This window comes from Orcinus orca, chromosome 16 (genome assembly GCF_937001465.1).
Source record: "Orcinus orca chromosome 16, mOrcOrc1.1, whole genome shotgun sequence".
NCBI lineage: Eukaryota > Metazoa > Chordata > Mammalia > Artiodactyla > Delphinidae > Orcinus > Orcinus orca.
The window spans coordinates 51,660,613-51,688,486 of record NC_064574.1 but is presented as its reverse complement, the minus strand read 5'-3'; the positions used below and the strand labels follow the sequence as shown (position 1 = coordinate 51,688,486).

Below are 27,874 nucleotides of genomic sequence, written 5' to 3'. Positions count from 1 at the left end.
TCATTCATAAATACACAATTTTATTTGCTATTTTCAGGGGAAACTTAGGCATTAAACTGTAAGCTGATAAAATACGGATACCTAAAAAAGTACAAAAGTATAAATATCCCCTTACAATAAATTTTAGTGAATTAAGTCTTAATATCTTTAAATTAAAAAAAAAACCCACAAGCCTATCTATTACGTCAAGGTCACAAATCAAACAACGCTAAATGGCCAGCAGCGCCCCACTGGTACACCCCGAGGCCAAGGAGGGGCTGCCCAGCCCCCGCGCGCTCCACCGGGAGGACAGGTCACCAGGGCCAAGTGTGTCCTACAGAAAGATTGCTATAAACGGATGAAGCCAAACATTTAACAACATACAACAGACCTTACAAAAGGAGGAGGTAAGTCCTAGGTGCTGGAGAACTTGGTTCATCAGGTAATATTGGCAAAGGAGAAGAGGGCACAGGCAAGAAGCCTCTGGAAGCGTCTGGAACCAGCCAGCGGTCGGTAGGCACAGCTCCCCTGGAAGCTGGAGGTCAGGTGGCAGAGCCGCCTGCCCGGCCAGGCCCCCCAGATGGACAGGACCCACGACCAGCTGAGGAAGGTCTGTTCTCAAAGCATGCGGACAGCGGTTTTCAAAGGAATCCCGGTAGCTCCGTCACGTCAGGGGGCAGGGCCCGTGCAGCCTGTGTCCCCACCGCCCCAGAAACGTCAGAGAGAACTGCATAGTTACACGAGAGAGCCGGCGAGAGAGAGAGATGTTTGTGATGTGCTGTAAACATCCAATTTCCAATGTGACCTGGAGTTTCAGCTCCAGAAGCCGGGTGGACAGGCTTCCCGCCCCGACCTCCATCCCAGGCGAGACCAAGGCACTGATGGGCGCCAGCTCCCCCTGAGCCCCAAGGTGGGTCAGACGAGGCAAAACTTGTACCTCCCTTTACATGACTTAACAGATCAGCCCAAAAAGCAGCAGCACTTTTAGGCATTTCTAAGAAGTGAAAGCACTGGGTTGTCTATCCACAATTGGAAAGAAAGGTTGCAAAGGTCTCTCGCCTGGAAACTACAAATGGAGAAGACTTGACTGTGCCAGGCCGGATCAGGCCAGTGGAGCCCAGCTCTGAAGGAGGACCGGGAAGTAGTGAACACGTGGAGGCTGGGAGAAACCACCAACCGGTCATGTCTGGGAGGCACAGCAGACCCCCTGCCCTGAGGAAGAGGGCCTGGTGCATGCCAGGGTGACCAGCAGGCACCCAGAGCCCAGGGCTATGGTGCTGCGGCCACTTCCTACCAGCAAGGCCCAGGCTCTGTTACAGACTGTTTATGTAGCACCAAGAACGCTGTCCTTTAAATGATCTTCGGTGATTAAAGGGTCAGTCAGGAGCGCCCTGCCTCAGGCCCGAGCGGCACTTGTGAAAACCAAGCGGAGGGCCCTACAGAGACGCCCGCCCAGGCAGCATGCCGCCTCTGAGTGGCGACGCCCGGCCTCGGACAGCTGGTCCTGTCTCTCACCACCCACCTCAGAGGCAAAAAAAGGATTCACACCCAGATCTCTAGAGAAATTGTCAAAAGCAGGTTTCTTCTCACGGCCAAGCTTCCTCGACATGGCAGATCATTGCATCTTGGGAAAAGGTAAAACGTCTCTTCAGTTGTCAACACTGTGTTCCTCACATCCTTGAACCCCGTTCTTGCAAAATCTGAAAATGCCAAATGCAGACAATGAGGACTCGGGCCCTGAATGGAAAGGCAGCCTGCAGCCGGGAGCTTCACGGCCCTGAGGCCAAGTGCCCTGCTTGGGGGTGGAGCCCACCGCAGGCCAGGGTCCGAGAACGGGGACCCCGTTGTGCAGGCCTAGCTTGCCCACCTCCAGGCCGCACACAAGGGGCAGGCCTCCCAGCTCTCCACCTCTCCACCCGAGCCTGACATCACCATGCCTGGGAAGTAGTGAACCTGTGGAGGCTGCGAGAAACCACCGAGCAACCACGCCTGGGAGGCAGCAGCAGACCTGTCCTCAACCCGGTGCCTCCCGGGCCTCCTGAGACATGCGGCAGGGCTCCGGGGGGATGACTCCTCATTGAGGCCCCAAGGACTTCTGGGCAGCATCTCTCTCAATGGCCTCCTGAGGATGGGAGGCTCCCTGCTCCCAAGGGTGCCAAAGCCCACCTGGCGGTTTAACTGCCCACCAACTCCTGATTTTCTCTCCAGCCCAGCTTGATCCCGGGCAGAAGACACATGTGTGCAACCAGGGCCCCCTGGGCCGCCAGCCCAACCTGACCCTCTTCTTTCTTCCATGCCCCATCATAAACCACGTCCCTTCCACCCTGCAGCCACACACCCAGAAACCTGGGCCCCTGGGATTGCCGTCACCCCCACATCCATACGTGCCAACTTGCTCCCCACACTGCCTGGCTGGGGTCACATCTTCTGTAAATGGACCACCCTCCTTGAGGGTGCCAGCCGCCTCCTTGCTACAGCCAGACAGGACTCTCTGGGACACACACCTGACCCCACTGGGGGACCCTGCCAGCCCTCGGCCGCCATGCTTAAGCCTCTCCCTCCCACTCCTCCTCAGCACCTCAGAGCCAGAGCAGCGCCCCCACCCGGCCTTCCTCGCCACTGGAACCATCCATGCCTCCCATCTTCCCCCAAATCAAGCTGCGAGCTCCTCAAGGCCACAACCCCATGGGAGCCAGGGGAGACTTTGGAGCTGGCAAAGTGTGCTGTTTCGACACGTCAAGCGTGGCTACTGAGCATCAAGTAACCAGGACAGAAAGGCCACGCGTCCCGGCCAAGCCCAACCATGCCCAGGCCAGCGCTGTAAGATGACCCTCCTTGCGATCCCACTGGCAGCGAGAGTGGCCTCCCGGGGGCATTTTCCACTTGAATTTCAGAGCTAAGAGAGATACGGCCCAGAGGACACTGTGTGTTGCTGAGCCCTGGACCCGGTGCAACGCGGGGACATGCCTGGAAGGGGCCCGTCCTGCTCGTGCCAGGCCCAGCTCACACGGATGACCAGCCAGAGTGAGGCCCTGTGGGCACAGGCAGACTTCTCAGGCTCATGGCCAGTGGCCACCGGCCCTGACTCCTGCTCACTGTCAGGGCGGCTGTCCAGAACCACACGGCCCATCTCTCACGTCCCCCGAGGGCTTGTTCAAATGACTTAAGAGAAGCCCAAGCTCTCCAGGCTGTCCCCTGAAGCCCCCCCATCCCTGTGGTTCCCCAGGCCTGTCCCTCTCTCTCTGACAGCTCCGAGGCCGTCCAGGAAGCACACCCTCTTGCCCGCTGCCCATTCCCCAGTAGGTGCACCTTCCACTGTGCTGGGGGAACAGCACCCCAGGCTGAAGGCCCCTCCTCAGGCCAGACAAGGACAAGCCCCTAAGCTCAGCAGCACTCGCCCGCTCACTGGGAAAGCCCAGGAGGCCCCTGTCGGAGGGACATGGTCTGAGGACGTGACTTGGGGTGAGGGTGGGTCCCCACTCAGCCCTAGAGGACCCTCTGGCCCGCTTGGTGCTAGTCCCAGCCCCAAGAAGGTCTGCCACCCTATCATCGTGGCTGTTTGCAGGGAAAGCTGGAGTTTGGGGGGCCATGAAGCCGAGAGCTGCTCACTCAGTGGGAGCCCAGCAGAGCAGACGGCGTCCAAGTTCACAGGCCTCAGTGGTGGAAAGGACAAGGCCCACGTAACTACCACGCGGCCTGGGAGCAAGGTGACAGCACAGGAGGGGCTGCCCTGCCAGAGCCAGAGCCCCAGTGACTATCTCCTAACAAGGACAGAAGACCCCTCCTGGGACCTGTGACGGTCACGGCCCGTCTGCCCTGGAAGGAGCTCTCACTTGGGCTGCCGCCCACAAGAAGGCCTGAGCTGGGCCACAGGGACTGAGCAGGCTGTGCATGGCACATGGCACCCCCGCCCCCCACCCCAACCCAGCGGGCCCAGGGGCCAGGGCCACTCCAGGGCTGCCCTGCCATCAGCTCACCTCGCCCCTCCCACAGCCCAGACCCTGGCAGTCAGGGCCACTGAAGCGGCTCCTGCCAGCAGATGTGAAGTCTGTAACTGGGGGTAGGGGGTGGGCAGTGCTGCTGAAAGAAGCCCCTCCCCCTGGAGGTTGGCTCCTCTGTCCCTGCCCCCCCACCCCACCCCGTGTCCCTGGCTCCTACCACAGTTGACCATCAGGCCACGCCAAAGTCAAGCTGAGCCCCTAAGGTGCAGTCACTCCAAACCGAGACGGGCCACAAATGCAAACTACCGCCTGATTTCAAAGACTTAGAGAAGAGCGAAGTAAAATATGTCAGTGATTTTTTAGGTTGAAATGACAATATTATGCATGTAATGGGCTAACAGTATCAGCATCAATTTCACGCATCTTTTTACTTTCTTAACGTGGCTGCTAGAAAGTTTAAAACAACAGATGGAGCTCGTGTTGCACATGCCCTGGACGGCAGTGGTCCAGACCAGGGCCCAGCAAACCTTTCCTTAAAGGGCTAGGTAGTAAATACTTCAGGATTTCCAAGTCAAGAGGTAAAGCTGAGGATATTATGCACTCATATAATCACCAGAAAAATAACCACTAAAAATGCAAAAGCCATTCTTGGTCTGCGTTCCCAGACCAGACTCATAGTCAGATGTTGGCCTCTCAGCACGTGGCCGGCCACAGGCTCTTCCCAAGCTCCTCACCTGCAGGGCTTGGCGGGGAACCCCTGCATGACACCTGTGCCCTGCCCTCTCTGGGCCTCAATCTCCCCTGTGCAACGCAAGGGAGCAGACGAGGCGCTCCCTGCTGATGGGATCCTGGCTGAGCCACAAGTTTTCGACAACAAGAAGGGCCGGGAGGCAGCAGGGACTTGAGGAGCAGCGAGGGGCTGAGGGGGCGTCCACGGAGCCTCCCATGACAGGGCAAACAGAAGGAGGGTCCCCACAGACTCCTCTCCACCAGCACCCCTAGTCTGAGGCATGAGGGAGTAGGGCTGCCACAGGCTTTGGTGTCGGGATCAGGGCCCACTCTCTGTGGCACAAGCTCCGACTCCTTGGCCCTGAGCCTGTGGGTAGACTGGTGACGGTGGGGAGACTGGCGGGCTGGGGGCTGCGTGTCCCTAGGGGGCGCAGGCCCACGTCCCTGCTGCTGGCACCCATGGCAAGGAGGCCCTTCCCAAGCCTGACACACACAGCGCGGAGGTGCCTCAGCCAAGGTCCCAACCCCACCCACACGGGCATCCTCAAGGGGACAGACAGCCCCGCCCCGAGACAGACTGGCTCCAGTGCAGAGCTATGCGCTGGCATCTATTATGGAAGGTTCTCTGTCAACTACAGGCATGAGACAGACGCAGCGGAGGAGGGGCTGGGATCAAGGAGACTAAGGTAGGTGGTCAGTTTCAAGGGCGCAGGCTCACCATGACATTTACACTTAATCTGAGTCATTCCCTTCGTGACCCGTGTCCTCGTCGTCACTCTGGCTCGGCACCGGCAGGCGGCAGGGAGGAGAAGAAGAGAGGGACCGTCAGTGTAGGGCGAGGCGGGAGGCAGCAGAGGGAAGCCCACCCAGACAGGCCAGGTCTCCACGGGACAGCAGAGAGCACGGCGCTCAGGGATGGACCTAAAGTTGTGCTGTGCGGCGAACTACAGGCCAGCCTCGTCCAGATCACACTGTGGGGGGAAGCACGACGTCCCTGGGCCCCAGCACTCCCGAAGTTCCAGAGTTTTCCTTCCCTCTGTGTTGTGAAAAACTGAACCTTGCCCAAACAGAGGTCTGGCCTTTGCCCTCAGCTCCTGGGAGGTCACGACCTCCAGGACACACCAGTCTGACCATGTGATGGGGGGGGTCAGTTGGCTGGGGGACTGGAGACTGCAATCAGGCACATGGGTGATCAACTGTTGATCAATGGATCAATCATGCCTACGTGACTGAGCCCAGTAATATCTCTGCACACGGAGGCTGGCGGGGCACCCCTGGTGGGCGGTGCTCTGTGCACGGTGCCACGCATCCTGACTGCACGAGGAGCACCTCTGCGACATGAGCTCCACGTCTGGCATACTTCCTGGCCTCTGCCCCACACACCCTCCCCTGGCAAGTTTGAAATCCCCCCTCTTTGTACTTCCTGTAATAAACTGTAACTTTGAGCAGAACAGCCAGCAGTGAGTTCTGAGTCCTCCCAGCAGATCATGGAGTAGGAGAGTGGTTTGGGAAGCCCCTGAAGCTGGGGCTGCTGGTGGCCGCTCTCAGTGGACTGGTCCCCTCGCTGAGTTGCCCGACCCCCACCCGCTCTCTCCTGCCACTTCCACCTCAAGACACGTGTGTGTGTGTGTGTGTGTGTGTGTGTGTGGCCCGTGCTGTGGGCACCCAATGAGCAGGTCCACAGTAGTGGACCCAGTGTCCTCAGAACATGAAGTACTGCTCCAACCAGGCTGTGCACAGGTGTCCCCAGATCGTGACCCCCAATCCGGCCTCAACACTTTTCCATGGCTTACAGAGGCCCTGGCTGTGCTCCACCTCCTGCGGAGCTCCTGCCACGGCCCCAGTTTAGAAGCCGCTGTTGCTGCCACACTCCAGAGCCAGGTATTTCTGGAGAGAGAAATAGGGCCGCACTTTCAATGGCAAAGGGATTTGGGGTCATGAGTGGAGTTCTGTCAGCACAAACGCATCCCTTCTGCAGCTGAAAAGCCACCCGAGGGACATGAGCTCAGGCAGTTGCCCTGGAGAACTTGGCTATGAGAATTTTTCAAGTTCAGAAATAAAAGTTTCTAAAAATAAGACAACTTGCAAAAGAGCCCTGCAAATGCTCAGAGGTATGGCTCCTCGTGAGGCTGGGGGCTCCGGGAAGTGGGGTTGCCTCCTACCCTGACTCAACAGGAAGCACGTCCCCAGGCATGGCACCAGAACCCCTTTGCTCCCGGCCCATTGCGGGGACCTGCACCAACCCCCACGACAGCCTGTCCTGGGCAGCGGCGGAACAGCCCGGACCCTGCACTTGCAGCTGCAGGCACCCTTGCAGGCCAGGGGTTGGGGGTGGGGTGGGGGGGCAGGATGTGAGGACTCTGGAGGCCCCAGGGCCCGGACAACTGCCCAGTCGTGCTGGGGTGAAAGAGCTGCCTCGAGCACCAGTGGAGGATGGCCACCGCGGGAGGACCAGCGGGCGAGGTGAATCTGCCATCCATTTCCAAGCCCATGCCTCCAAGGAAGACCCTGAAAGGCTCACAGGGGCAGTTCTAGGCAGGTAGCAGCCAGGGTGGCACCAGCCAAGAGTGTGAGGAAGGCCTGGAGCCCCCAGTTTAATGTCATCAGTTAAAACCTCGCTGGCCTTGTCCACACTCACTCAAAACACCCTCTGACAGCATGCCAGAGCCTTCCCCCAGGGCCGCCTGTGGGCCCAGGACACACAGGCTGGCTGCCACAGAGCCCCTGGATCCCCTCAGAGCCGGCTATGGGGCTGTCCAGGCACCACCTGGCTTGAAGGTCCAGAAGTCCTGCCCAGGCTGATGCTGGACTCTGCAAGGACAGACACATCTGGAGTCACCAACCTCAGGAACAAGCCCAGAGGAGATGCCACTAGAACCTGTCACCTGCAGGCAAGGGTAGCAGCTGCTCCCTGCCACGAGGCTGCCCTTGCGCTCCTTGGGAGACAGAAGGGCCAGACGTCCAGCAGGGAGCCGGTACAGTTCAACAGGAACTGGCCTGTGCCAGGCCAAGGCAACACTCCGTGGAGTCTCAAAATCACACAACCTGCCGGATCTGCTCCGTTTACAAACCAGCACGACTCCCAAGCCTGGGATGGGTGTATCCGAGGCAGGTGCCACCAGGAGGCTCTGCCCTCCAGCCTCGACGTCCCCAGTACCCAGGAAAACAGCCCACAGTGGCATCACTCAGAAGCATAGCCCCCACCGGCAGAACTGGAAGACAGCAACACTTCCAGGAGCAGGCTAGCGGGTTAGAAGAGGTGAGGGCGGAAGGCCTGGGCTGTGGGAGCCGCAGCATGTTCAACAACCCCGCGCTCCACCACTCGCGTCCCGTGGACGTCCGTGTCCTCTCTTCCAGGACTCTGCTTCTGATATGCCAGGCGAGAATTATGTGATGATGGACAAGCAGCATGAGGCGAGCAGGCCGCCAGGAAGCCTGCATGGCCAGGAGCGCCGCGACGACAGTAAGAAACAACACAGCAAAGGAGAGAAACCCAGCCCTGCAGAGGGCACTTGGGCCGCAGCCTCACCCACCTTGGCCTTCTCACTGGGCTCACTGGTCGTGCCATACGGGGAGTTGTGCAGCTCCTTGGAGACCACGCAGAGGAACTCGGCCTGGTCTTCACTCCCGTAGTTGTAGGAAGAGCCAATGCTGACCAGCTGGGAGGAGAGAAGGCCAGTGGGATGTGGGCAGAGAGCCTCACACACCTGGCTCAAGACCAGCCCCCCACCAGGAGGGAAACAGCCTGCAAAGACCCCCGGCAAAGACGGCCGATGCTCAGGGAAGCTAAGGGACAGGATTCAACCAAGAGACTTTTAACGAACTTACTGAAAATAAAGTCCCTGAACACCAACACTCAAGCTCAGATGCACCCGTACACACACACCACGTGCAGGACAGGCCTCCTGTGCCAGCACGTCCAAGCTCCTCTCAGGTTCCTGGCTGGGTCCAGGGGACGCTGAGTGACCCGGGGAGGGGAATGCAACGCTGGAGTGGGCATCAAGCGGGCCGGGCCCGAGAGCAGGCAGCAGGGCGGTGGCACTCTGCTCTGCCCATAAGTTGTGCCCTCCGCACGAGCTCTGAACACACGAGTGTGAGCACACGCCCACACACATGTGAGGGCGAGTCCCTCCCCAGGGAAGCCAGGACCAAGCCTTCCTCTCACTGGGGTTACTGACTGCGAAGGGGCATAGGAGGGACGCAGCAGCTCCGACAGGCTCAGGGAGAAATGCCGGGGCTGTGGCTTCCCACGCCTCAGCCGCAATCTCAGTCTGGGTGTGTCCACGCCCATGGCCCTGCATCCCTGGGCCTCCAGGTCACCACACAGGAGCTGAGGTCCGACCTGCCTGCTCCAGCTTAGCCCAGAGCCACCAGGGACTCTGTGTTTAATCAAAAGAAACGCACTAAAATTGTAGTGAGCTATCAGTGGCACAATTATCGAGGCAGTGCCTGGAAGGCCCTCCATCTTTGCCTTCTCTACTGATGGAACTGCCCACGGAGGAGAGGCCAGGGGCAGGAGCGCCACGTGCAGTGACAAGGACACGGTGAGCACCGCCGAGTGAGGGAAGTGTGCAGAGCGGTGCGGGCCGCTCTGGGAAAGGAGAGGAAAGCCCCAGGGCCAGCGTGCCCACCCTGTCTCTCTGGTGGAGAGAAGTGGATGGTTTTTAGAGGTTATGGAGGGAACTGATCAGATCCCCTGAGAAACTCATCCCTCCCACCCTTCCCCCAAGGCTAGGTAGGGTGCCCACCTGACAGTCTCTGCCAGAGATAACACTCTGGATGCTGGGGAATGGGGTCCAGGGAGTTTGTGTTTTGTGTACACATACAGGTATTTGTTTTCTCAAACATGGGACTGATTTTGCAGCAATGCTGTTTTGTAATTTCTTTGTAAACCTTAGGCTTTTCAGTGGGGGTTAGATGGCTAACACAGCGAGAGTGAAATAAAGAGTTGAGGACGGGGAGGAAAAAATAAATAAAAAGGTCTGTTCTAGGAGCAGACTGGAAGGCTGTTCTAGGTTCATAAATGCCTCTCAGAGACAGACCTGCCACCTGCGGACCTCAGGGGTGCCCGGCCCTGGGTGCAGATGGAGCAGCGCATATGCAGCCACTCATAATCAGGTCTGCCCAGGGACCACATCCTCACGAGGCGTGCAAGCCTCTCAGAATCTGGCTCTGGCCTTGTCACTGACCACTGGCCAACTCTGGGTTAAGCCCCACCACCTCGTGGGGTCCCAGGCTCCGGCCCCTCTTCCCCTGCAGTCTGGCTCCTGTTTCTAGGAAGCAGACAAGTGAACAAACGTGACCCTGGTTCTGGGGTTTCTCTGGCATGAACGGGGGGAGCACGTTCCCAAGGGAGGAACTGGGCAAAGCGGGTGAGACTTGGGGAGAGAGGAGCTACTCTTTGCTGGGGGTTTGGGATCCGCCCAGAGGAGCTCAGGACAAAGCCCCTGAGCTGGTCTCAGGGAGGATATGCCCATGCAGGAGGCACGGGAACCCCTCTCCCTTCCGCAGGAGCCACAGCGAGGGTGACCTAGTTCACGGATCCTGAACCAGTGACCGCAGCTCCTGTCTCCCCAGCCCTTTTCCAGGCTGCACACCAAGGGACAAAACGAGGGGTGGTGGGAGACTTCCTTTTCTTTGTGAGCCTGGTGTGACTGTGCTGAGGTCAGGGAGTGAGGAATGCAAATGTAACCACGGGACCCCACCGGGACACCCTCCACACCCCCGCCCCAGGGCAAGGGCAGGGCATCAGAGCAGCCCTGCTGGCTACGTCTCCGGGTGAAGAGTGGGACACAAGTGCCGACTGTGCCTTTCATGACATTTCAAGAGGACGCCAAGCATTCTACAGCCTGATTCATTATTTCAAAAGACCCATAAGAAAGGGTAGCCTTAATTAGGAGGGATGCCAGGGAACCCCATGATTTCCCACCGTGGACAGAAAGCTGGCACCAGAGGAGGCTCTCAGGAGCCAGAGGGGGTGGGCTGGGGTCACAGACCTGGTCTCCGCCCTTCAGGACCAGCGCCCAGGGCTTGGGCCGGGCAGGGTCATAAGCCCAAACCTCAGAGTCTCTGCCTAAGACACACAAACAGCGACAATGAGCTTGTGGGCAAGGTACCGCCCACTCAAGAGGACATCCTTGCCGTGTTCTCAGGCCCACAGGTAACGGGCTACAGTTCCCCAGCGAGAGGCAGCATGCCCACAGAAACACCAGAGCGCTGTGAACAGAGGGCGGTGGGTGGGTGGAAGAGACTTGGCTCTCACCTCTTCTCACAGGCATCCTAGCAAAAGCAGAGCTGAGGAAAATGAGGGGCATGGCCGAGCCAGAGTCAGCAGCACTTCCCAATCAAGGGCTGGGGGACTGCAGAGCAGCCCCAAGGGGAAGGGCATCTATGCCAGCAGCAGCACAAAGGAGCCGGAGCCCCATCTGCTCGGCCAGCACAGAAGGGCCAGGAGGGGCCAGGGCGGACAAGGGAGGGGATGGGTGCCGGGGTCATGCCAGGAGGCACTCAGGACACACACACACACACACACACACACACACACACGCACACGCACACGCACACGCACACGCACACGGAGATGTTAGAAAAAAGCACACAGAACAGTGCTCCCACAAAAGAATGGGCTAGACTAAGAAAAATAACTGCAGAGAGAAGACTTGGGAGGTGGGACCCTAAGAACAACTCTTGCCGCTCCCCCCATCACCCGTGACCAATCTAGTCACGACTGGTACAGCTGCTGCTTGTGAGAGGTGCTGGAGACATGATGGGGACCCATGCTTCCATGAACTGCAGGCCGCCCAACACCTCATTACTGGTCCCGGGGGCCAGCTGACCTGAGGACCCGAGCAGGGCCTTTATAATTAAAAGATCCACTGTGCTGCAGGCTCAGGGGGTACTCTACCTGCTCAAACTTCCAGCCGTCGGACATGGTGGAGACCATCTGCGTGAGCTCCTCCTCCTGACACTGGAGCACACGGTACACGTGCTTCACTGGCACCTGTGAGAAGGGCCACAGGTGAGGGCAACGCCCGTGCCCCGCCCCCTCGCAGCCCCGCCCCACGTGCCAATTGGGGATGGCGACGGGGGCCCAGGCGACAGGGGCCCAGGGGAGGCCTACGGTTCCCTTCCACCTCTTGGGCCCAGGTCGTGATGCCTAAAGAAACCCCAAAGGCATCCACTGAAGAAGCAAAACAAACATGCTGGAACAGCTGCCGTCTTCTGCTTTCCCATCCACCTCCAAAAATATTTCCATTTCTGAATTCCAAAATAAAATGAGTCATGTTCCTGAAATCCCAAGAGCACCTGTGGCTAGATGTGAATACACGATGACAGCCATTCCTGTGCCTTGGGGGAACCACACAAACTAAGGGGGTGCCTTGAGAGCTAAGCAGGACCAGCCTCAGCCCTGCTCACAGAAAAAAGCTCTCAGACACGCACAGCAGCTCAGACAGGAGCCCGTGGATCTTCCGATCCACTCACCCACCCGACCTTCACTGAGCTATGCTCCAAGCTCGGCTTCTGGCAACACCGCGGGGAGCACTGGCCAAAGGCCTGTCCTAATACAGCTGCCGCTCCAGCCAATACACAATGTGTCAGTGATAGGGTCACAGCTCGAAGTACACGGGTCACCACACAGCCCAAGTGCTTTCATTTGTGAAACAGTGGAGGACACTGAGCACTGCTCAGCCTGAGCCTGCTAATCCCCTTGCCAGCCTGTGAGGGGGCCTCTCCCACATCCACCATGCAGGGGGGACACAGGCACAGAGGGCTGGTGCCAGCCCAGGTCACAGGGTTCGTAACCAGAGGGGCTGGGCGGAGGGAAAAGAGGCCTCAAACTGGCCAGAGATGACTGGGGAGCTCGTGGCCACATCTCCTGCCCCCTCCCCAGGCCCCTCCCGCTGTCCCAATGGCCCTGTGGCTCCTGCAACAGGGAGAGGGCGGGAGCTGTGTGGTGGGTGGTCCCAGCCTCCCATGCCGTCACCCCAATGTGCCCTCCCCTGGCCCCTGACCAGCCACTTGGAGCGGCCAGGCTGTCAGCAAGCCTCTTCACAAAGGCCAAGAGCTCCAGCTCTGGGCCTGCCGGGTGCCCAGCGGGAAAGCCTGGGGTGGGTGGGGGGCAGTGAAAGGGTTTTAAGTGGATGGAGACTCTTCATGTAGTCTGGCATGAAGCTCTGAGAGAAAGCGCACTTCATAGCAGCCTCCTGGCAGAGGGAACCCGCCAGGCAGGGCCTGGCGCTCTACTAGCAAGTGCAGAGCTGGCACTGCAACAAAGACTAATGCCTAGACCCTCTGGTACCTCCCTTCGTGGGAGGTGCTAGACACAGCCCATCTCAAACAACACTGGCCTAATGGGCAGCAGAGTGGCCGTGCTGGGCCTGGCACTGCTGACCGTGGCCAAGTGCAAATGGGTCCCACATGGGGCTCTGCACCATTGGGGACACAGTCCAGCACAAAGAGTACCTACTGAGCCCTTCCTTCCTGGTAAAAGCCAAACTCTCATCGTGCCTACACACACCTACAGGACCCCCACCTCATCCGTCTGTGCCCAGCTTGCCGCCAACTCCCCTGTGCTGTCCCTCCAGCCACACTGGCCCTCTGAATGGGTTGAGTACTCAGCTACCACAGGCCCTTTGCACTCGCTGTGCCCTGTCTGCAATGCCCTCCCTGAGACGGCCACACACTCAAGCCCCACAGAGGCCTCCTGCTCTCCCTCTGCCCCCTCCTCACCCTCACTGGACCGTCCTCCTCAGCAGCTGCTCATCGTTCCCCACTGGAGTAGGGCCCCCGAAGCATGTGCCCTGTGTGCCGGCCAGGGCGCCAGCTGACAGCACCACGGGAGGTGTCCAGAGGGCGGGCCACAGGCACCAGGACAACTCCAGAGGAAGCCAGTCAGCAAGGAGGGAGGGAAGCGAGCCGCGCCTTTATGCCAGGCCTCGGAAGGTTCCTGCACCTTAGTCACCGGTCTCACCTGTGATGTTCTGCTGTCTCGTTCTCTAATTTTGTCCTTTACAAGTTTTATTAGTGAGGTGATATTGTAAAATTCTGCTTCCTCCAACACCCCTAGAATAAAGAAAAACAACTATAATTCCCACCAGATCAAAGAATAAACGTTGTGCCTCTGCCCCTCAGTGGACCGGTGGCCCGTTCTCAGCCCAGCCCACTGGAAGCCCCCGGCCCCCGTCCTGCCATCCTACAGACTCTGCAGACACCGCTGGCTCTCAGGGCCCCCAGGGTGCACACGGAGAAAGGGCACATTTGTGGACGCACGTCTGGCCCGCGTCCTTCCAGGTGACCTGCTGGGTGCTGAGTTCACGCCAGGCCCCCGGGACGTTTCTCGGACAGACCCCCTCCAGAGCCTGCGGCCGTCTGTCCTGGGCTAGCGGCCACCTCACATGGGTCCCTGTGTCACTCAGTCAGAAGACAGCTGGTTGAGAGGCTGCTCAGCTGTGGAACTCCTGCCAACTTAGGAACCCTTTCCTGCCGTTTGCAAAGTCCCCAATTTAAGGGCTCTGAACGGCCAGGTAACTCTGAAGAGCGGATCGGAGGGGCCCTGCCTCGGGGGCTCCTCATGGGTATTCCAGAAGGTCAGGTGCATGCCTCCTGCCACCATGCCTGGTCGTCCCAACCAGTCTGCACTCTGCACAGCGGGTCCCGGCGCTAGCGGCACCGGGGGGTCGGAGCCGTGGACTCTGTCTGACCCTCAAGCTGCAGCCTAATGAGGTCTCAGGGACTCAGCAGAGCGGGTGGTGGGGCAGCCAACGCCCAGGCAGACGTGTCTCTCTTCAAGGCCCCAAAGGGAGGTGCATCTCAGGATGATGCGGGGCGACGTCCTATCAACCCTTCCCTTTGGATCCAGGGGTGGGGACTGTGGGGCTGTGAATAAGCCCTGGAAGCCTCAGGATAAGCACTTTGGCCTGAAGGGCCAGCCTTCTACCATCCAGACGCTCCAGGCGCCCCTCGTGCTCTGAGGGGCAGATGGGAAATGGCACCCGTGGGGGCCTTTCTCCCGAAAAAAAGCACTGCATCTGAGGCTGACGGAAGACAGGTGAGTGAGGCCAGGCAGCAGGGGCTTGATCTGTGGCAAGTACCACATTTGCTTTCTAAGCAAATCATGCTGGGAACAGTTTGCCTAAAACTGTACAGCTGCACACACAGAACACACGTGTGTGCACGAAAAAGACACTGCAAAAGAAGATGCAGACACGCAGTCGGAGGAGCAAGAGGGCCCGGAGACAAGGAGGGAGCAGGCTCAGCTCAACAAGCAAAGGGGAGAGAGCCCTGGGCTCTCAGCACCGACCAGACCCTGAGCTGGGAGCCATAGCACGGCAGGCATCTGGAAACGCAGGAAGAACTCAGAGGGGGTTCTGCCAGGGCTGCCCCAGAAGGAGAGCAGACCCAGGGTAACCGACACCGGGGACCCTCGGGAGGTGGCGGGCCCCAAGCTGTGTGAATCAAGGCAACCAGAGAGCAGCGGGCCCCAGGGAGGAGCCCCACCCTCAGGGCACCACCAACCGGACACCTGAAGGAGGGAGTGGGTTGCAGTCCCAACCAGCCCCCACCCAGCTCTGGATTGTCTCAGCTTCCTGGAGGAAGAAAAGGGGAAGAAGCAGCACCGAGCAGCCCTGTTCCCTCTGAGATAAGCATCTGTGAGGGATGGAGCTGGAGAGCAACGGAGGGCCCCCCTGATCCCGGTCCTGCCTGCAACTCACCTTCCTCGGCAAGGTCTTTGTTAATGACCAGCTTTCCGTGTCTCAGGTAGTTCAGCACAGGCCCAAAATAGGTGGGGTCTCTGTCGATTAAATAGGCACCTGTTTCATCCTACAAAGAACAACACACCAAGGTGAATCCCAGACAAGAAAGCACAGTTCCCACAGCTGGCCCGCAGCCCAGCCACAGCTAAAGGGGGTTTTGGAGGCTTGTGGGCTGTACGTGTCTAACACACAACTGGAAGGATCAGCATTTATGGCGCTTTAGGGAACCCCTAAGCAGTGTCGCCTGCTTCCAGCCACCTGCAGCCGTTGACCCTGATCTGTCACCACTGCAGGTGAAGCCAAGTTTAAGCTCTGCTGCGTCAAGGTGACCTCCCTATTTACTCTGAGGCAAGGAGATTGTGTACAAGGCCTCTTTCCTCATAGCTCCAATAATTCCTGAGAGCGAGTTCATCCTTTTCTCATTTCAGCAACCGTCTCACAAGAGTAACCTGACACACTTTCCCCCATGGGTTGCTCTCAAAAGCGGGACTGATGCCAACAGGTCAGCATCTGAAAGACACCGTGACCCAGGCCGCCGCTGCTCATTTTGGGGCTCCTCGCTGGGCAGGACTGGGTAGTCAGAGGCTCATGGAACACAGCTTCATTTTCTGTTGCCAAGTGACCCTAGAGCTCCCCTGAGACTGCTGACCACCGAGGAGGCCTCCCCCACAGCAGCGCCCCCCCGGGGTCCATCTACAGAAGGCACTCCCTCCACACCTGGGCAGGCCCTGCTTCGCCCCCAGGGCCAGGGCCTTTCTGAGTGTTAGGGACCCTCACTGCCCACGGCACACGGCATCAGGCATCTTGGCAGGGAGGTGGCGAGGCGGAACCCCCTGAACCTCTTGGACATAGTGAGCCCACGGGCCCCAGAGCTCACTCCCACTGGGAGGAATCTCAACTGTGAAGCGGAGTGCTGTGTTAGGGCCCCCTTCTCACTCATAAGCATCAAATCTGGAATTTTGTGTAATAAACCTGGTGGTTTCAAGGGTTTCCTCCTGAGTCCACAAAGCTGTAAAAACCTGCTCTCCTCAGATCAAATCCGGATGTGGGGCCAGCAGGACCCAGAGCCTCGCTGATGGGTGGGCAGGCCCCGCTCAGCCCAGAGCACCTCTGCCCCTTCCTCTCTCCTACAGGCCCTGGGTGCTCAACCCAACCTCCTGCCTCGATAGGCCACTGCCTGGTCCCCCCATGGGCTTCCTGTCCCCCAGGGCAGCATCCAACCACACACAGACCCCCAACTTCGTCTAAGGAAGCACTGGTCAGATATTGTCCCAAGGGATCCTGCCTCCCGGCCTGGCTCCTCAGCCCTTTCTCCAGACTCCCTAGACCCCTCCTCTTTTCCAAGCAAGGCCAGAAGACCCCTGGGACAGGCTTCAGGAAGAATGATGCTTCAGCAGCCTCCCTACTGGTGAAAAACAGCCGCCATTTCCTACAAAGGGGCCGAGGTCTGGAAAGAAAAGGATGGAGCTGCCACAACATGGAATCCAGGGGCTCTTCCCTGCACCTTGTGGATGAAAAGAGCCCAAGTGTGACAAGTGCAGATTGCCAAGCTCAGGAATTATTCATCGGCTCACTGCTACCTCCACAGACAGCTGGCAGAAGGTCGAGAAGGAAAGATCAGACAAGGACTGGGCTCTTCTCCGCCCTCAGGACACCCCAGGGAGCCTCCCTTGTCACACGGGGCTGAGGCCCCACGACGGGGCTCAAGGCCATGCCACCGACACACTGGGTATCTCGCTCAGCACTGGGAGTGGGCAGGAGAGGAAAAGGAAGTGACCCAGGCCTCCAAAGCCTGGAGGGATGGGGGATGGGACAGAGAAGGAGGGAAAGGAGGTGAGCCCACAAAACTGTGGTGGTGGCACGCCCAGGGCCAGGTGAGAGGGCCACCGCCCAGATGCAAAGGGACCCCAGACCAAGCACTGGAGAGCATTGGAGAGCATTGGAGAGCCAGCGATGGGGCTGGGCCTCCAGACATCAGGCTGACCCGTAGAAGGGCAGGGGTGGGAGGCTGCTGAACAGGGGTGGCTTTTTCACTAAAAGGCCACGTGGCCAATGCTCCGAAGGAACTCCTACCCAGGCCCAGCCCTCAGCTCGGCGCACACCAGGCCAGGCTCGTGGCCCCATCTTAGGGTGCCTGAGGTGAGGCCCTCTAACCCCGGGAGGCTGAGGACTCCCCAGGAGGGACTGGGGATCCAGCACCCAGGCTGGCAAATGCAGAGGTAGCAGCAAGGGGCGGGGGGACAGCACGCCCCCAGCAGCCTCCCCAACATGCTCCCACCCATACCCTGTGCTCAAAGGCAAGTGGCCTCCGTGCTCAACTACCCAGCCATCCAAGGGGAGGGGCAGGCTTGTCGCTGCGTGGGGACCCTTGCCTTCATAAAAGGAGCAGCCTCACGGATACGTCCAGAACAAGGCCAAAGAGTCCAAGGTGTTTGCTGCTAACTGGACTGGAGCCAAGGGTGGAAGAGCAAAGAGGACCCCACCTGCGTCTCAGGGTCTGGAACCCAGGCTTTGTATCCACCAACAGACGTTCCTGGTGGCCCACCCGGAGAACAAGAGAGGCACTGGTCCCTGGAGGTGCTGGGAGCACAGCTGGGAGAGAGCTGGCACCACGGCGAGTGGGGGCACAGAGCCACAGCTGGAGGGAGCACGGAGGTCAAACCCCTGGGGTCCAGGCTCACGCTCAGCTACTCAAGGCGCATTGCTCCTCTCTCCAGGCCTCAGCTTCCCCATCTGTCAAATGAGATACTCAGCCAAGAGGCCGGGGGCCCTTCTGGCTCTAACGGTCTGTGTCTAGTCCAACGTCTCTTCAAGGTGACAGAGCTGGGCTCGTGACCTGTCCTGGGGGCTGGGACAAATTCCAAGGCAGAGGAAGCCACATGTTCTGGCCACAGAGATGGGGAAGCACTGAGCCAGGAGACTGAAGCACACACCTGGCCGGGCCCTCGGAGGCCTGCGCCTTCCACGCCTCCTCCCCGGCAGTGCCTCCAGTGACACCCTCCCCACCCCCCACCCCCCGCCGCACAGTCCGTGGCTTATCTTAAAAACCCGTGTGAAAACCTAGAGGAGGCCATCCTGGGCACTCAATCCACACATAGGTTTAGAAAGCTGGGGCCGAGCACCCCAGAAAGAGAGGCCTGGGTGCTGGGCATCCAGACCTGCACCAGAGCACTGGCTGCCCACAGCTGGGCACCGCCCCCCCATCTCATGCCAGCTCCCTGGGTGTCCCAGGACCCGCTGCCTGAGCCAGCCTCCAGGGCACTGGGGAAGCTGGAATGGGCTTCAGTTGGGACCCTTGTCACCCCATGCTTCTCCCACGTGGTGTCACCAGCTGAGGGCAGGAAGCTCAGTCCAACAGCTGCCACGCTGGCCCCAGCAGTGTGGCCTTAGCACTCCCTCCCGGGAGGGAAGACCCACCCACCTAGACCTGGAAATGCAGGCCCATGGGGTGACCCTAAGATACTGAAGGTCAAGTGGCCATCCCCTAGCAGTGACAAGCCCACCCCTCCAGCCCTGCCACTGCTAAGCAGACTTCAGGAGGCTTCATGGCAGCTTCCTCCATGAACCCCACAGGGCTCTCTGGCCCAGTTTCTTCCCGTGGATTTGTTTTGCTCTGATGGGCTTCATTACGAAACAAGGACGAGGACTTCCCTGGTGGTCCAGTGGTTAAGAATCCACCTGCCAATGAAGGGGACACAGGTTCAATCCCTGGTCCGGGAAGATCCCACATGCTGCGGGGCAACTAAGCCCGTGCGCCACAACTACTGAGCCTGCGTGCTGCAACCACTGAAGCCTGCATGCCTAGAGCCCATGCTCTGCAACAAGAGAAGCCATTGCAATGAGAAGCCCGCACACCACAATGAAGAGTAGCCCCCGCTCGCTGCAACTAGAGAAAGCCCACACACAGTAACGAAGACCCAGCACAGCCAAAATTAAAAAAAAGAAAGAAAGAAAGAAAGAAAAAGAAACAAACAAGGCTGAGACTCTAGGGTTAGGAGAGACTGGGCAGCAGCATGTTGGGGCGGCGCTCTCATCCTACAAGGAGTGCCGGGGGCCCCCAAATTCCACTGGGCTTTATCTTGGACAACAGCCCAGAGGACCGCAGACTGACTCTCGTTTAGAGGCACCCAGGCAGGAGCTCTGGAGGAACACCGTCTTCCAGCACCTAAGCCCGAGCAGCACTGGAGAGTGTACACGTGCCGGCAAGGGCTGCCTGCACACTCGACTGTGACCAGGCTGCGACTGACACGGGCACCAGGGCCCTCGGCATCTCATGTTGCTTGTGTTTGTAAGTGGCCCTGGGGCCTCCATCCTAAGGCAGAAATAAAGAAAACTACAGAACACAGAAAAAGAGAAAATACCAAAACATCCCAAATTCAGAAGTCTCAGACTCACTTATGCAAAAGCTAAGAGAGAATGGTCTCTGTGACACCCACACCAGCAGCGGAAGGGGACGCCCGAGGCTCGGCCACCGGCAGCTGTGATAACAGCACCCCATCCATCACCTGCTCACGGGAGAAGAACCTTGTGATGTGCACTTGGCATGGTCACACTTACAAAAGGCAGCAAGACACGAGGATCTCTCTCCCCCCTCCCTCTGTCCTCTCCTCAATTTATATAACAAGCGTGTGCTACATTTATATAGTGGCAAGGCTTGAGGTTTTTGGGTTTTTTTGTAAAAGAGCCAGAATTAAGATTGCTTGCTTGACAAATCATTTTCCTCTATTGACTATCCCCACTTCTCACTGAATCTGCATTTGACCTACTTGTGCTGGTTTTTAAAATATATATCTACCTTAAAGGCATAAAAGAGAGAAATGCTGGACTTAGCTCTTGAATATTTAATGGAGGTCATGCCCGTCAGGTTACACACTGTTTGCTGGGGGCTCACTGACGCCCAAGTTGGCCGAATCCCACTCCAAGGGGGCCCAGCCTCCGAGGCCGAGCTGTTGGGCTCCAGGGAACTGTGAATCCTGCATCCCTGAGCCTGTGCTGCAGAGGGAACGCCCTGGCCACGGCCAGGAGCACCTTGCCCGCAGTCACTTCTCTGAGAGGAGGCAGCAGGCAAGACAGGCCACGTCACACGCTCTCTGAGGAGACCCCTGACCTGCAGTCCCAACAGGGACAGAGGCAGAGAAGACGATCCTAATTAGAAACCCACACAGCCCCAACCCGTCCACTCCCTTCCGAGCAGCCCAGCAGCCTCAGCCCTCGGTGCTGGTTAGGAGGCAATGCTCTGACAGGGCCGCTGAGGTTCTCCTGTTCGCCTGTGCCTGGCCCTCACGTTCAAGACAGATTCGAGTGCACTGCGCGGCGAAACATCATAGGTCCAGGGCGGGCCCCCCACCCCCTTGATAGAACCGTGCACATGGCCTTGAAAACGGCCATAAGGAACAAGGGTCGAGGAAGTCAGGCTCTCAGGCAAGGCTGGAGACGGAAATGCATTCTGTGGCCACGTCTCACTCCAGCTCCGTGCATTCTCTGGAGAGGCCTGCACCTGGCTCCTTTCTATCACATTCCCAACTTCCACAAACACACGAGGAAATGGAACACGAGAAACACACGGCCACTGGAGACTAGAAATGCAAAGGGTTGAGTGTCCCAAGCTAAACGCAAGATGTATTCTGTCAAATTTCCCCATTTGAAATCTGAACGCAAAAGCATAGAATTTTCTGTACACAAACATTTGCAATCAACATAATTAGAATTAATTTTCACTCTGAAATTATCCATTTCAGTGATTCTGTTTCACTTTAAAACCTTCACCTCTGCTCTTTTCTCTTTTGTTTTCTACAGTTTGTCAAATCCTTGATCTAGAAGAGGCCTTAGACATCACCAATTACAAATGAGGAAACAGAGGCCCAGAGACCTGTCCAAGCAGCGGATGTGCAGAACTGTGCTGACGTGTGTGGGAGTGCTGGCTGCTTCTGACTTAGCTTTCCCCATATAAGACCCTACGACGCCCTGTGTACACCTGGAGATCAGAAACCCTCCGGCACACACAGGGAATAAAGGAAAAGCAAGAGCTCTGGGCCATTCCCACCCTCAGATCTCAACCAGCACCCAGCTCTCAGGGTCCTGACCCCCGGGTGCCTCCCAGTCTTAGAATGTGGCTTAGAAACAGAATTTAGGGTGACATAGAGGACTCAAACGAGGCTCACTAAGAAACAAATGCAAGAGGACGTGTGAAAGGACCCCAGCACATGAGGCTCCTGGTTATTCTCGTAGAACAAACGTGCTTCAAATTCACCTAAGGTGGGGTTGGGGGGGGGGGTCCCACCAAGCTCCACGAACAAGCGGAGATGGCTCACAGGGACCATTCAGCTCAGCTGGACCAGGGCCCACTTGGAGCAGATGCCACATCAACTGTGCAGGCAGAAACAGGCATCGGGCCACCCCAGGGTGTGGGGCAGTCGCGAGCAGGATGTCATGGGTGGACCTGCCAGCCGGAGAGCCACCCGTCCAGGTCTCAGTGCTATGAACATCTCTGTCACAAGGCAAGGGGGCAGCCATCTGTCCGAACTTCTCAGGTACTTCCCTCCCTACAGACACTCCAGTTACAGAACACCTGCACATAAATCCCCTACAGATGCCACACTACTTAGCTTGGTTGAGAGAGAGAGAGAGAGCGAGAGAGAGAAACTAGGAAGTCAACTTGACATGGAAACAGGCGGAAACCACGACCGCCTGGGAGAGAAGCACCAGTAGGAAGAGCCCAGGGTCCCTGGCCGCAAACCTCCCCACAGTGGTTCTGCCAGCCTGGAGGCGAGGCCCCCTCCAGGCCCAGAGTCTCCAGTCCCCTGGACGCCAGTCACTCAGCTCAGGCAGGCAGGACATTCTGCAGCCAGGATGCCCCGCCAGGGGTTCACACCACGCCCGCTGCTCCCAGGGGTGCCCAAGCCCTCCCCAGCAGCTGCCCCACAGCCACTGCCCTGCTGGCTCCAAGGCAGCCTCTGTTCTCTTCCTATGCTCGGCCCTGCCGGCAGACCGGTGCAGAGTTCCCCCTTCCTTCTCGCTGGGGCTGAAGAGCAGGCCCACGGCTCCTCTGCACCCTCACCCACCTCCCCTCCTCACCGAGGAACTGCCTGGCGCCCAGCACTGCCTGCCTCTCCGTTACCTGTTTCGAAAGACCTACCTTGGCCTATGTAGTGGCAGTGATGGGCTGGCCCAGCTCATCACCTCCTAAACCAGCCCCAACAGAGCCTGACTTGTAACACCAGGCCAGGATCCTGGAAGTCCAACTACTGAGGAAACTAAAACCCACAGAACATAATACGGATGATGAGGAAAGATGAACGGTACACACCCCTGCTCAGACGCCTCCCTGATGCCAAGAGCCCATCCCAGACACACATGGAGGATGGTACTGAACTCTGGAGCTGTGTTCTCTAGGCTCGAGGGCATCAGGTTTCTCGTACGATAACTCGATGGCTGCCCAGGAAGCTGTGCCCCTCCCCACTGGCACAGGCTCCAGTGCCCAGAGTTGGGAACCGGCCCTCCAGGGCCTGTCCTAAGAAGTGTCCATCTGGGAAGCAGGGGGCACTGAAGGGCCCAGCTTCCACACCCCACCCTTTGAGGTCGGCCCAGCAACCAGAGCTACCTGCCAGCAGCATGAGGTTTGCCGCAAGTGAGGGAGCATGTAATAAGTGACAAATAGGAACAAAAACAAATTCTGAGGGGGACAAAAAAGCATTCTTGGTACATTCTTTCTAAAAACAAAGTACAAAAGTAAAATAAAGACTACTAAGAGCCATCTCTAATTCCTGCAACAACCCAGCATGAGGCACTGTGTGGGGGAGGGCTCAGATTCCTCAGCTTCCTTAATTCTCACAACTCCTCCTCTGTGACTCTGCTCAGAGAGGTACATTAACTAACCCCAAATCGCAGGGCAGGTTAAGTTGTGGGTGGAGTCAAAGTCAGGCCTGAGTCCAAAGTCTAACTCGGCCACCATGAAAAATGCCCCATACCCCCAACACCCACATCCCACCAACTCCAGACCGGAATGTGCTGGGTGCTCGGCAGTCTGGGGAGAGCACCAGTGCTCAAGGTGGCCTGCTGGCACCCTGGCCACACAGACCCCTCCCTGGGTGCCACACAGAGTCAGCTTCTCTAAAGGACTTTAAAGATTCCTGGCCCAATGAAAGCTGTCCTTGAGCACCCCTGGAAAGCAGCCATGTGCACCCACTCCAGGGGAACGCAGCCACAGATAAGCCATAAGGAACTGGCATCTCTGGGTTCCCATAAAACTCTATTTGCAAAACCAGGCAGGTGGACCGCAGCTTTCTGACTGCTGCTCGAAACCAAGACCAGTCACTGTCCTGCTGGCCAAGAGCAAGTGAAGGCTGCCCGTGCGGTCGGGGGAAAGAGGAACTGCTCTTCAGTTGACGACCACTTCCTCCCAGCTACCCTCAGACGGCTGACAGGGGGACAGCTGATGGCTGTGTCCGATGCCCCGAACAGCTCTCCTCACTAAAGGCAAGCCCTTCCTCAGAGCTTCCCTGCTCAGGTCCAAGGGGTCCTGTGGAGAGGTGACCATGGCATCCACGGCGAGTGAACCCCCACTGCACTGGGCCACCACCTGCCCAGGGCCTGAGCCAGGCGTGGGGTCAGGGCTGAGAATATGCTCGGAGCCAATCCTCAAGTAAAGCGTGAGACGAAATGCACAGTGGCTCGGGACCCCCACTCCTGGCCTCAGACTGGAGACCCAGCCCTCTCACTGGAGTTCACGATGCTCTCAGCCTTTTCACCTCTGACTTAGTCACACGGAACATAATCTGCCGTTTCACTCTAAGTAATCCCCACTTCTCCTGCCAAGCGGCTTAAAAGATAGTCCTTCCACCCACACCCCCATCACTTAGCCCTGTCTGTAAAACTCCTTTCACTATCTTTCTAATCCTGAAACTCTAGCCAACACCAAGTACGCTGGGGGTAGGCACAGGCAAAGAACTGCAGAGGACATGGCATGTCATCAGAAACACCTCGACGGCCCCACCCCTCAAAGACCCATCTGATGCCACCACATCTGCAACCCCAAAGCCAGGACAATGGCCCTGTTGAAGGGCAAAAGCTCATGTGAAACACACAGTTTTCTCCAGGCCTGGCTCAGCTGCAGAGACTGAACCCCCACCCCCATCCCAAATCCTACTTAATCTGAGTGGTTTCCAACCACCAAGTAGTATTTCCTGTTTCCCTTTTATTCCTAAAGCATCTCCACACTGAAACAGGGACTGATTCAGCTCTGAACAAACTCTAACCTGTTTTCAACAATGCCACTGGGCCAGGTACCATGGAATACAGAGAGATATAACCCAAATGAATCACATGTCGAGTATTTACAAAGCACTTCTGGGAAGGAGTGTTACACCTGGCCTGCCCCTGATGGAACAGGGGAGAGAAAAATGACCCAGGATAGCAGGTGAACAGATGCCGAAATGAATAACACAGACACAGCCCTACTGGGGAAGCACCAGAAGGAAGTGAGAATTCACACTTGGGCTATCTATAGAGAGAACTTCGTGGCAGCAAGGGCTCCGAGTCAGAACTGGAGACAAGAGGGTAAGGGTTTAGCGGCTTGGGGCACCGTGGGCACTGGGTCCCAGTTACAGCCCAGCTCCCCACCATCCCTAACAACCAGTCTGTCGGCTATTTAACAAAGCACTCCTCCAGAAAAATGTCCTGACACCACCCCTCCCACAGAGCTTCATGACTGAGCCCCCCGCCAGACCTTGTGCGTTTAACAGCAAGCTCCAGGTACTCTCCCAGTGAACTCCAAACCCATCAGGCTCCTGAAAGATTCCAGATCTTCCACTTCTTGGAACTCCTCCCCCTGATCTCCCCACCCAACCCCGACCCAAGCACTACTCTGCAAGCCCAGGTGCTCAATAAACAGGAGACAAATGCCCAGCAGGAAATCTTCCACCAGGTGCGTCCAGCCCTGTGAATATCTGCAAGGTATCCTTTCATCAATCTCAACTATGAGGTCAGGGCTTGGAGATTTTTACATGTGAATCAACATCCTGTTTCTCTTCCATCACATAATTGCTGGCATCCCACTCTTCCAAACACCCCTTTCCCTCCACCCTCATCCTCAGATTCCTCACTCAAGGTTTAACTACCTAGGAGTGAATCTCTGGGACATTCTTTCGCCAGAACCAAAGGGGGAAAAAACTGAGAAGAATGAGTACTTTATACATTTTCTCATTTGAGGTAAAACACTCTACGACCATGACTAACGGGAATTAGCATTACTCTTTCTGGCAAATTCACATCTGTGGCTAAAACTAACCCATATTTACTATCAACTATTTTATGAGACAGAAACTGTATCTGCTGCATTACCTTTATGTTCTAAATTTCAGTTTTACAATTGGGAAATCAAATGTGGTTAAGTGGATGATGGTGAAAAAAAGCAACTTCAACATAGACATACTCTGATAAATTACCCTCCCCAAAGGACTACTATACAGTAAAGCATAATTTTTTTAAGTAGTCTTGAAACAGTAAAGACTTAACTGGGCAAACTATAGTTAATCAGCTCTGAATAATTGTCTCAGTGCTGAACAGGCAGCCATTGCTTCAAAATAGCCCAATGGACAAGAGCAATGTAAAATCGTACTCAATATACAAAAGAGAAACCCTCAAGTAGAAATGCAAGTGAATGACCACTAAGGCTCACTGTTTAAACAGAAAAACAAAAACAGTAAAACATACACCCACGCTATAAAAGGAAAATCATAGCTAACAAAAGCTTATTTCTATCCTGGAGATGACTGTCATTTTCTGGGAGGTCAACTCTCTAAGAGTGGAGAGCTTGGTCAAATGAGCAATGGAAACAGCTGGGGGGGGGTACCAGAGCACTGGCATCTCAAACCCTGATTTCTACCCATGACTGGTGGTTTTGTGGTAACTCGAGTTCTCGTTTCCCAATCATAAGGTCATGCCACACAGAGGATGGTCTGTGTCAGGCTTCTGGATCTTGAAGAGGGATCTGAATCTTTCGGGAAGCCTATGCCTGGCAAATGCTGGGCTGGCAAGGCACAAAGCCAAGTGCAATTATGTAGGCTCGAGTGAAAGACACAGGAAAGTTAGAATAAGGTTTGTGAATTGCCGAGGATAAATACAGGTAACAACTATTCTTCCAACAGAGGCTTTTCTGAGTTTCAATGCTGTTCAGCTCCAGAGATATTCTTCAGCCACACAAGTCTTGTAAACGTAACAATCAAAATAGTTTCTAGTACCATCTGCACAACAATATGAGCATTTAATCTGATGAAAGGCAATCAGCAAACCAAGCTAGAGATTCCTATCCTTTTGAGAGGGCAATAGGAAAACTAGGTTAATTAGAAAGCAGATTGAAAAAGATTTCCTATTTTGCCCTTCCTTAACGCCCCTAAGCCACCCCTTAACATGAGCAACATTCCGTTTGAAAAATCACTCTATGGACGGCAATTTCTGAGAGTGCTGAGTGGGTGCGTGTTGCGGCTGAAAACGATGGAGCACCAACTCTCTAAATGCAAGTCACTGGGAAAGGCAGGCCACCCGTGTCAACCCCCCACACCAACGTTAAGTCAAACGTCTGGAATGTGAGAAGATGAGAAGAACACCAGGGTTCTCGGATTCCAGAGCCACTAAGTACACTGGGACAGAGAAGAGGTGTTCTCACACCAGGGACAAAACAATCTGGGGAAGAAAAGAAAGTAGATCCACAGCAGAGTCTGGGGTCTGCAAAACCTCCTCCACCGAAGAGCAGAGAGGGCGAGACAGAGACACTCCGAGGTGGACTGGCTGGGGATCTTCGAGGGTGGTGGGCGCCAGGGCGCCATCCTCTCCTTCCCCGGCCCAGGACAGGGAGTCGGGGGGCTCGGGTCGAGCTGGTGACGAGGGGAGCGCGGGGCTCGGAGCCGAGGCGGGTCTCCTCAACGTGGGGCAGGGGGCGTGCGGCGGGCCGCCGACCAGGGCGGCCCGAACCCTCCTGGCTGGCCCGCGCGGCCCTCACCTTGTCCGAGTCCAGGTCGGGGTCGGCCTGGCACAAACGGTACAGGAAGGATTTCGGATCCCGGCACAGCGTCTGCCGAGTGGTGAGGAAGTAGGTGCCGCCGACGTTGAGCCGGACCCACTTGGACACGCTGCCGGGGCGCTGGGCTAAGGCGCCGAGCCCCGCGCTACAGCGGCGGCACAGGCTGGCCCCCAGCCCCGCCCCGAGGCCGCCCGGGGCCGGCGGCAGCAGCTCGCAACGATTCTCCGCCATCATCCCAGCAAGCCCCGCCACAGCTCCTCTGTACCGGAAGCGTCCGGCCTTTAATACCGTCCTCCGAGCTCCGTCCCGCCCACAGGTCCGCCCTCGTAAAGCGCCCACCCCGACGTCACGCGGGAGGCGGAAGTTCAGGTCCGGAAAAGCGGCCTGCCGTGCCACCTTCCGGCTGAAGCCCCGCGCGGAGTGGTCCCATGACGCCGGTGCGAGCGGGCCGCGCG

General features: G+C 57.3%; 1 protein-coding gene across 2 annotated transcripts; it reads right to left on the bottom strand.

Moving 5' to 3' along the window:
* Positions 1-27,693, bottom strand: KCTD5 (potassium channel tetramerization domain containing 5). 2 transcript variants are annotated; one of them, XM_033429066.2, is made up of 7 exons: positions 27,399-27,693; positions 15,362-15,470; positions 13,621-13,712; positions 11,554-11,649; positions 8,183-8,308; positions 5,368-5,426; positions 1-1,679 (listed from the first exon to the last, which is right to left on the bottom strand). In XM_033429066.2, exons 1-6 carry the CDS (start codon positions 27,651-27,653, stop codon positions 5,382-5,384), a joined length of 723 nt encoding a protein of 240 aa, XP_033284957.1. In that variant the 5' UTR covers positions 27,654-27,693; the 3' UTR covers positions 1-1,679; positions 5,368-5,381. The 2 variants fall into 2 exon arrangements, with proteins under 2 accessions (XP_033284957.1, XP_033284958.1); XM_033429067.2 differs by lacking the exon at positions 5,368-5,426 and having other exon boundaries at positions 27,399-27,691.
* Between the last annotated feature and the right edge of the window lie 181 nt (positions 27,694-27,874).

Coding starts and splice junctions, on each gene's coding strand:
- KCTD5 (XM_033429066.2), bottom strand. CDS start 27,653: ATGATGGCGGAGAATCGTTGCGAGCTGCTGCCGCCGGCCCCGGGCGGC. Junction 15,471..27,398: donor CCGACCTGGACTCGGACAAG/GTGAGGGCCGCG, acceptor TGTTCTTTGTAG/GATGAAACAGGTGCCTATTT. Junction 11,650..13,620: donor GAGACAGCAGAACATCACAG/GTGAGACCGGTG, acceptor CCCTTCTCACAG/GTGCCAGTGAAGCACGTGTA.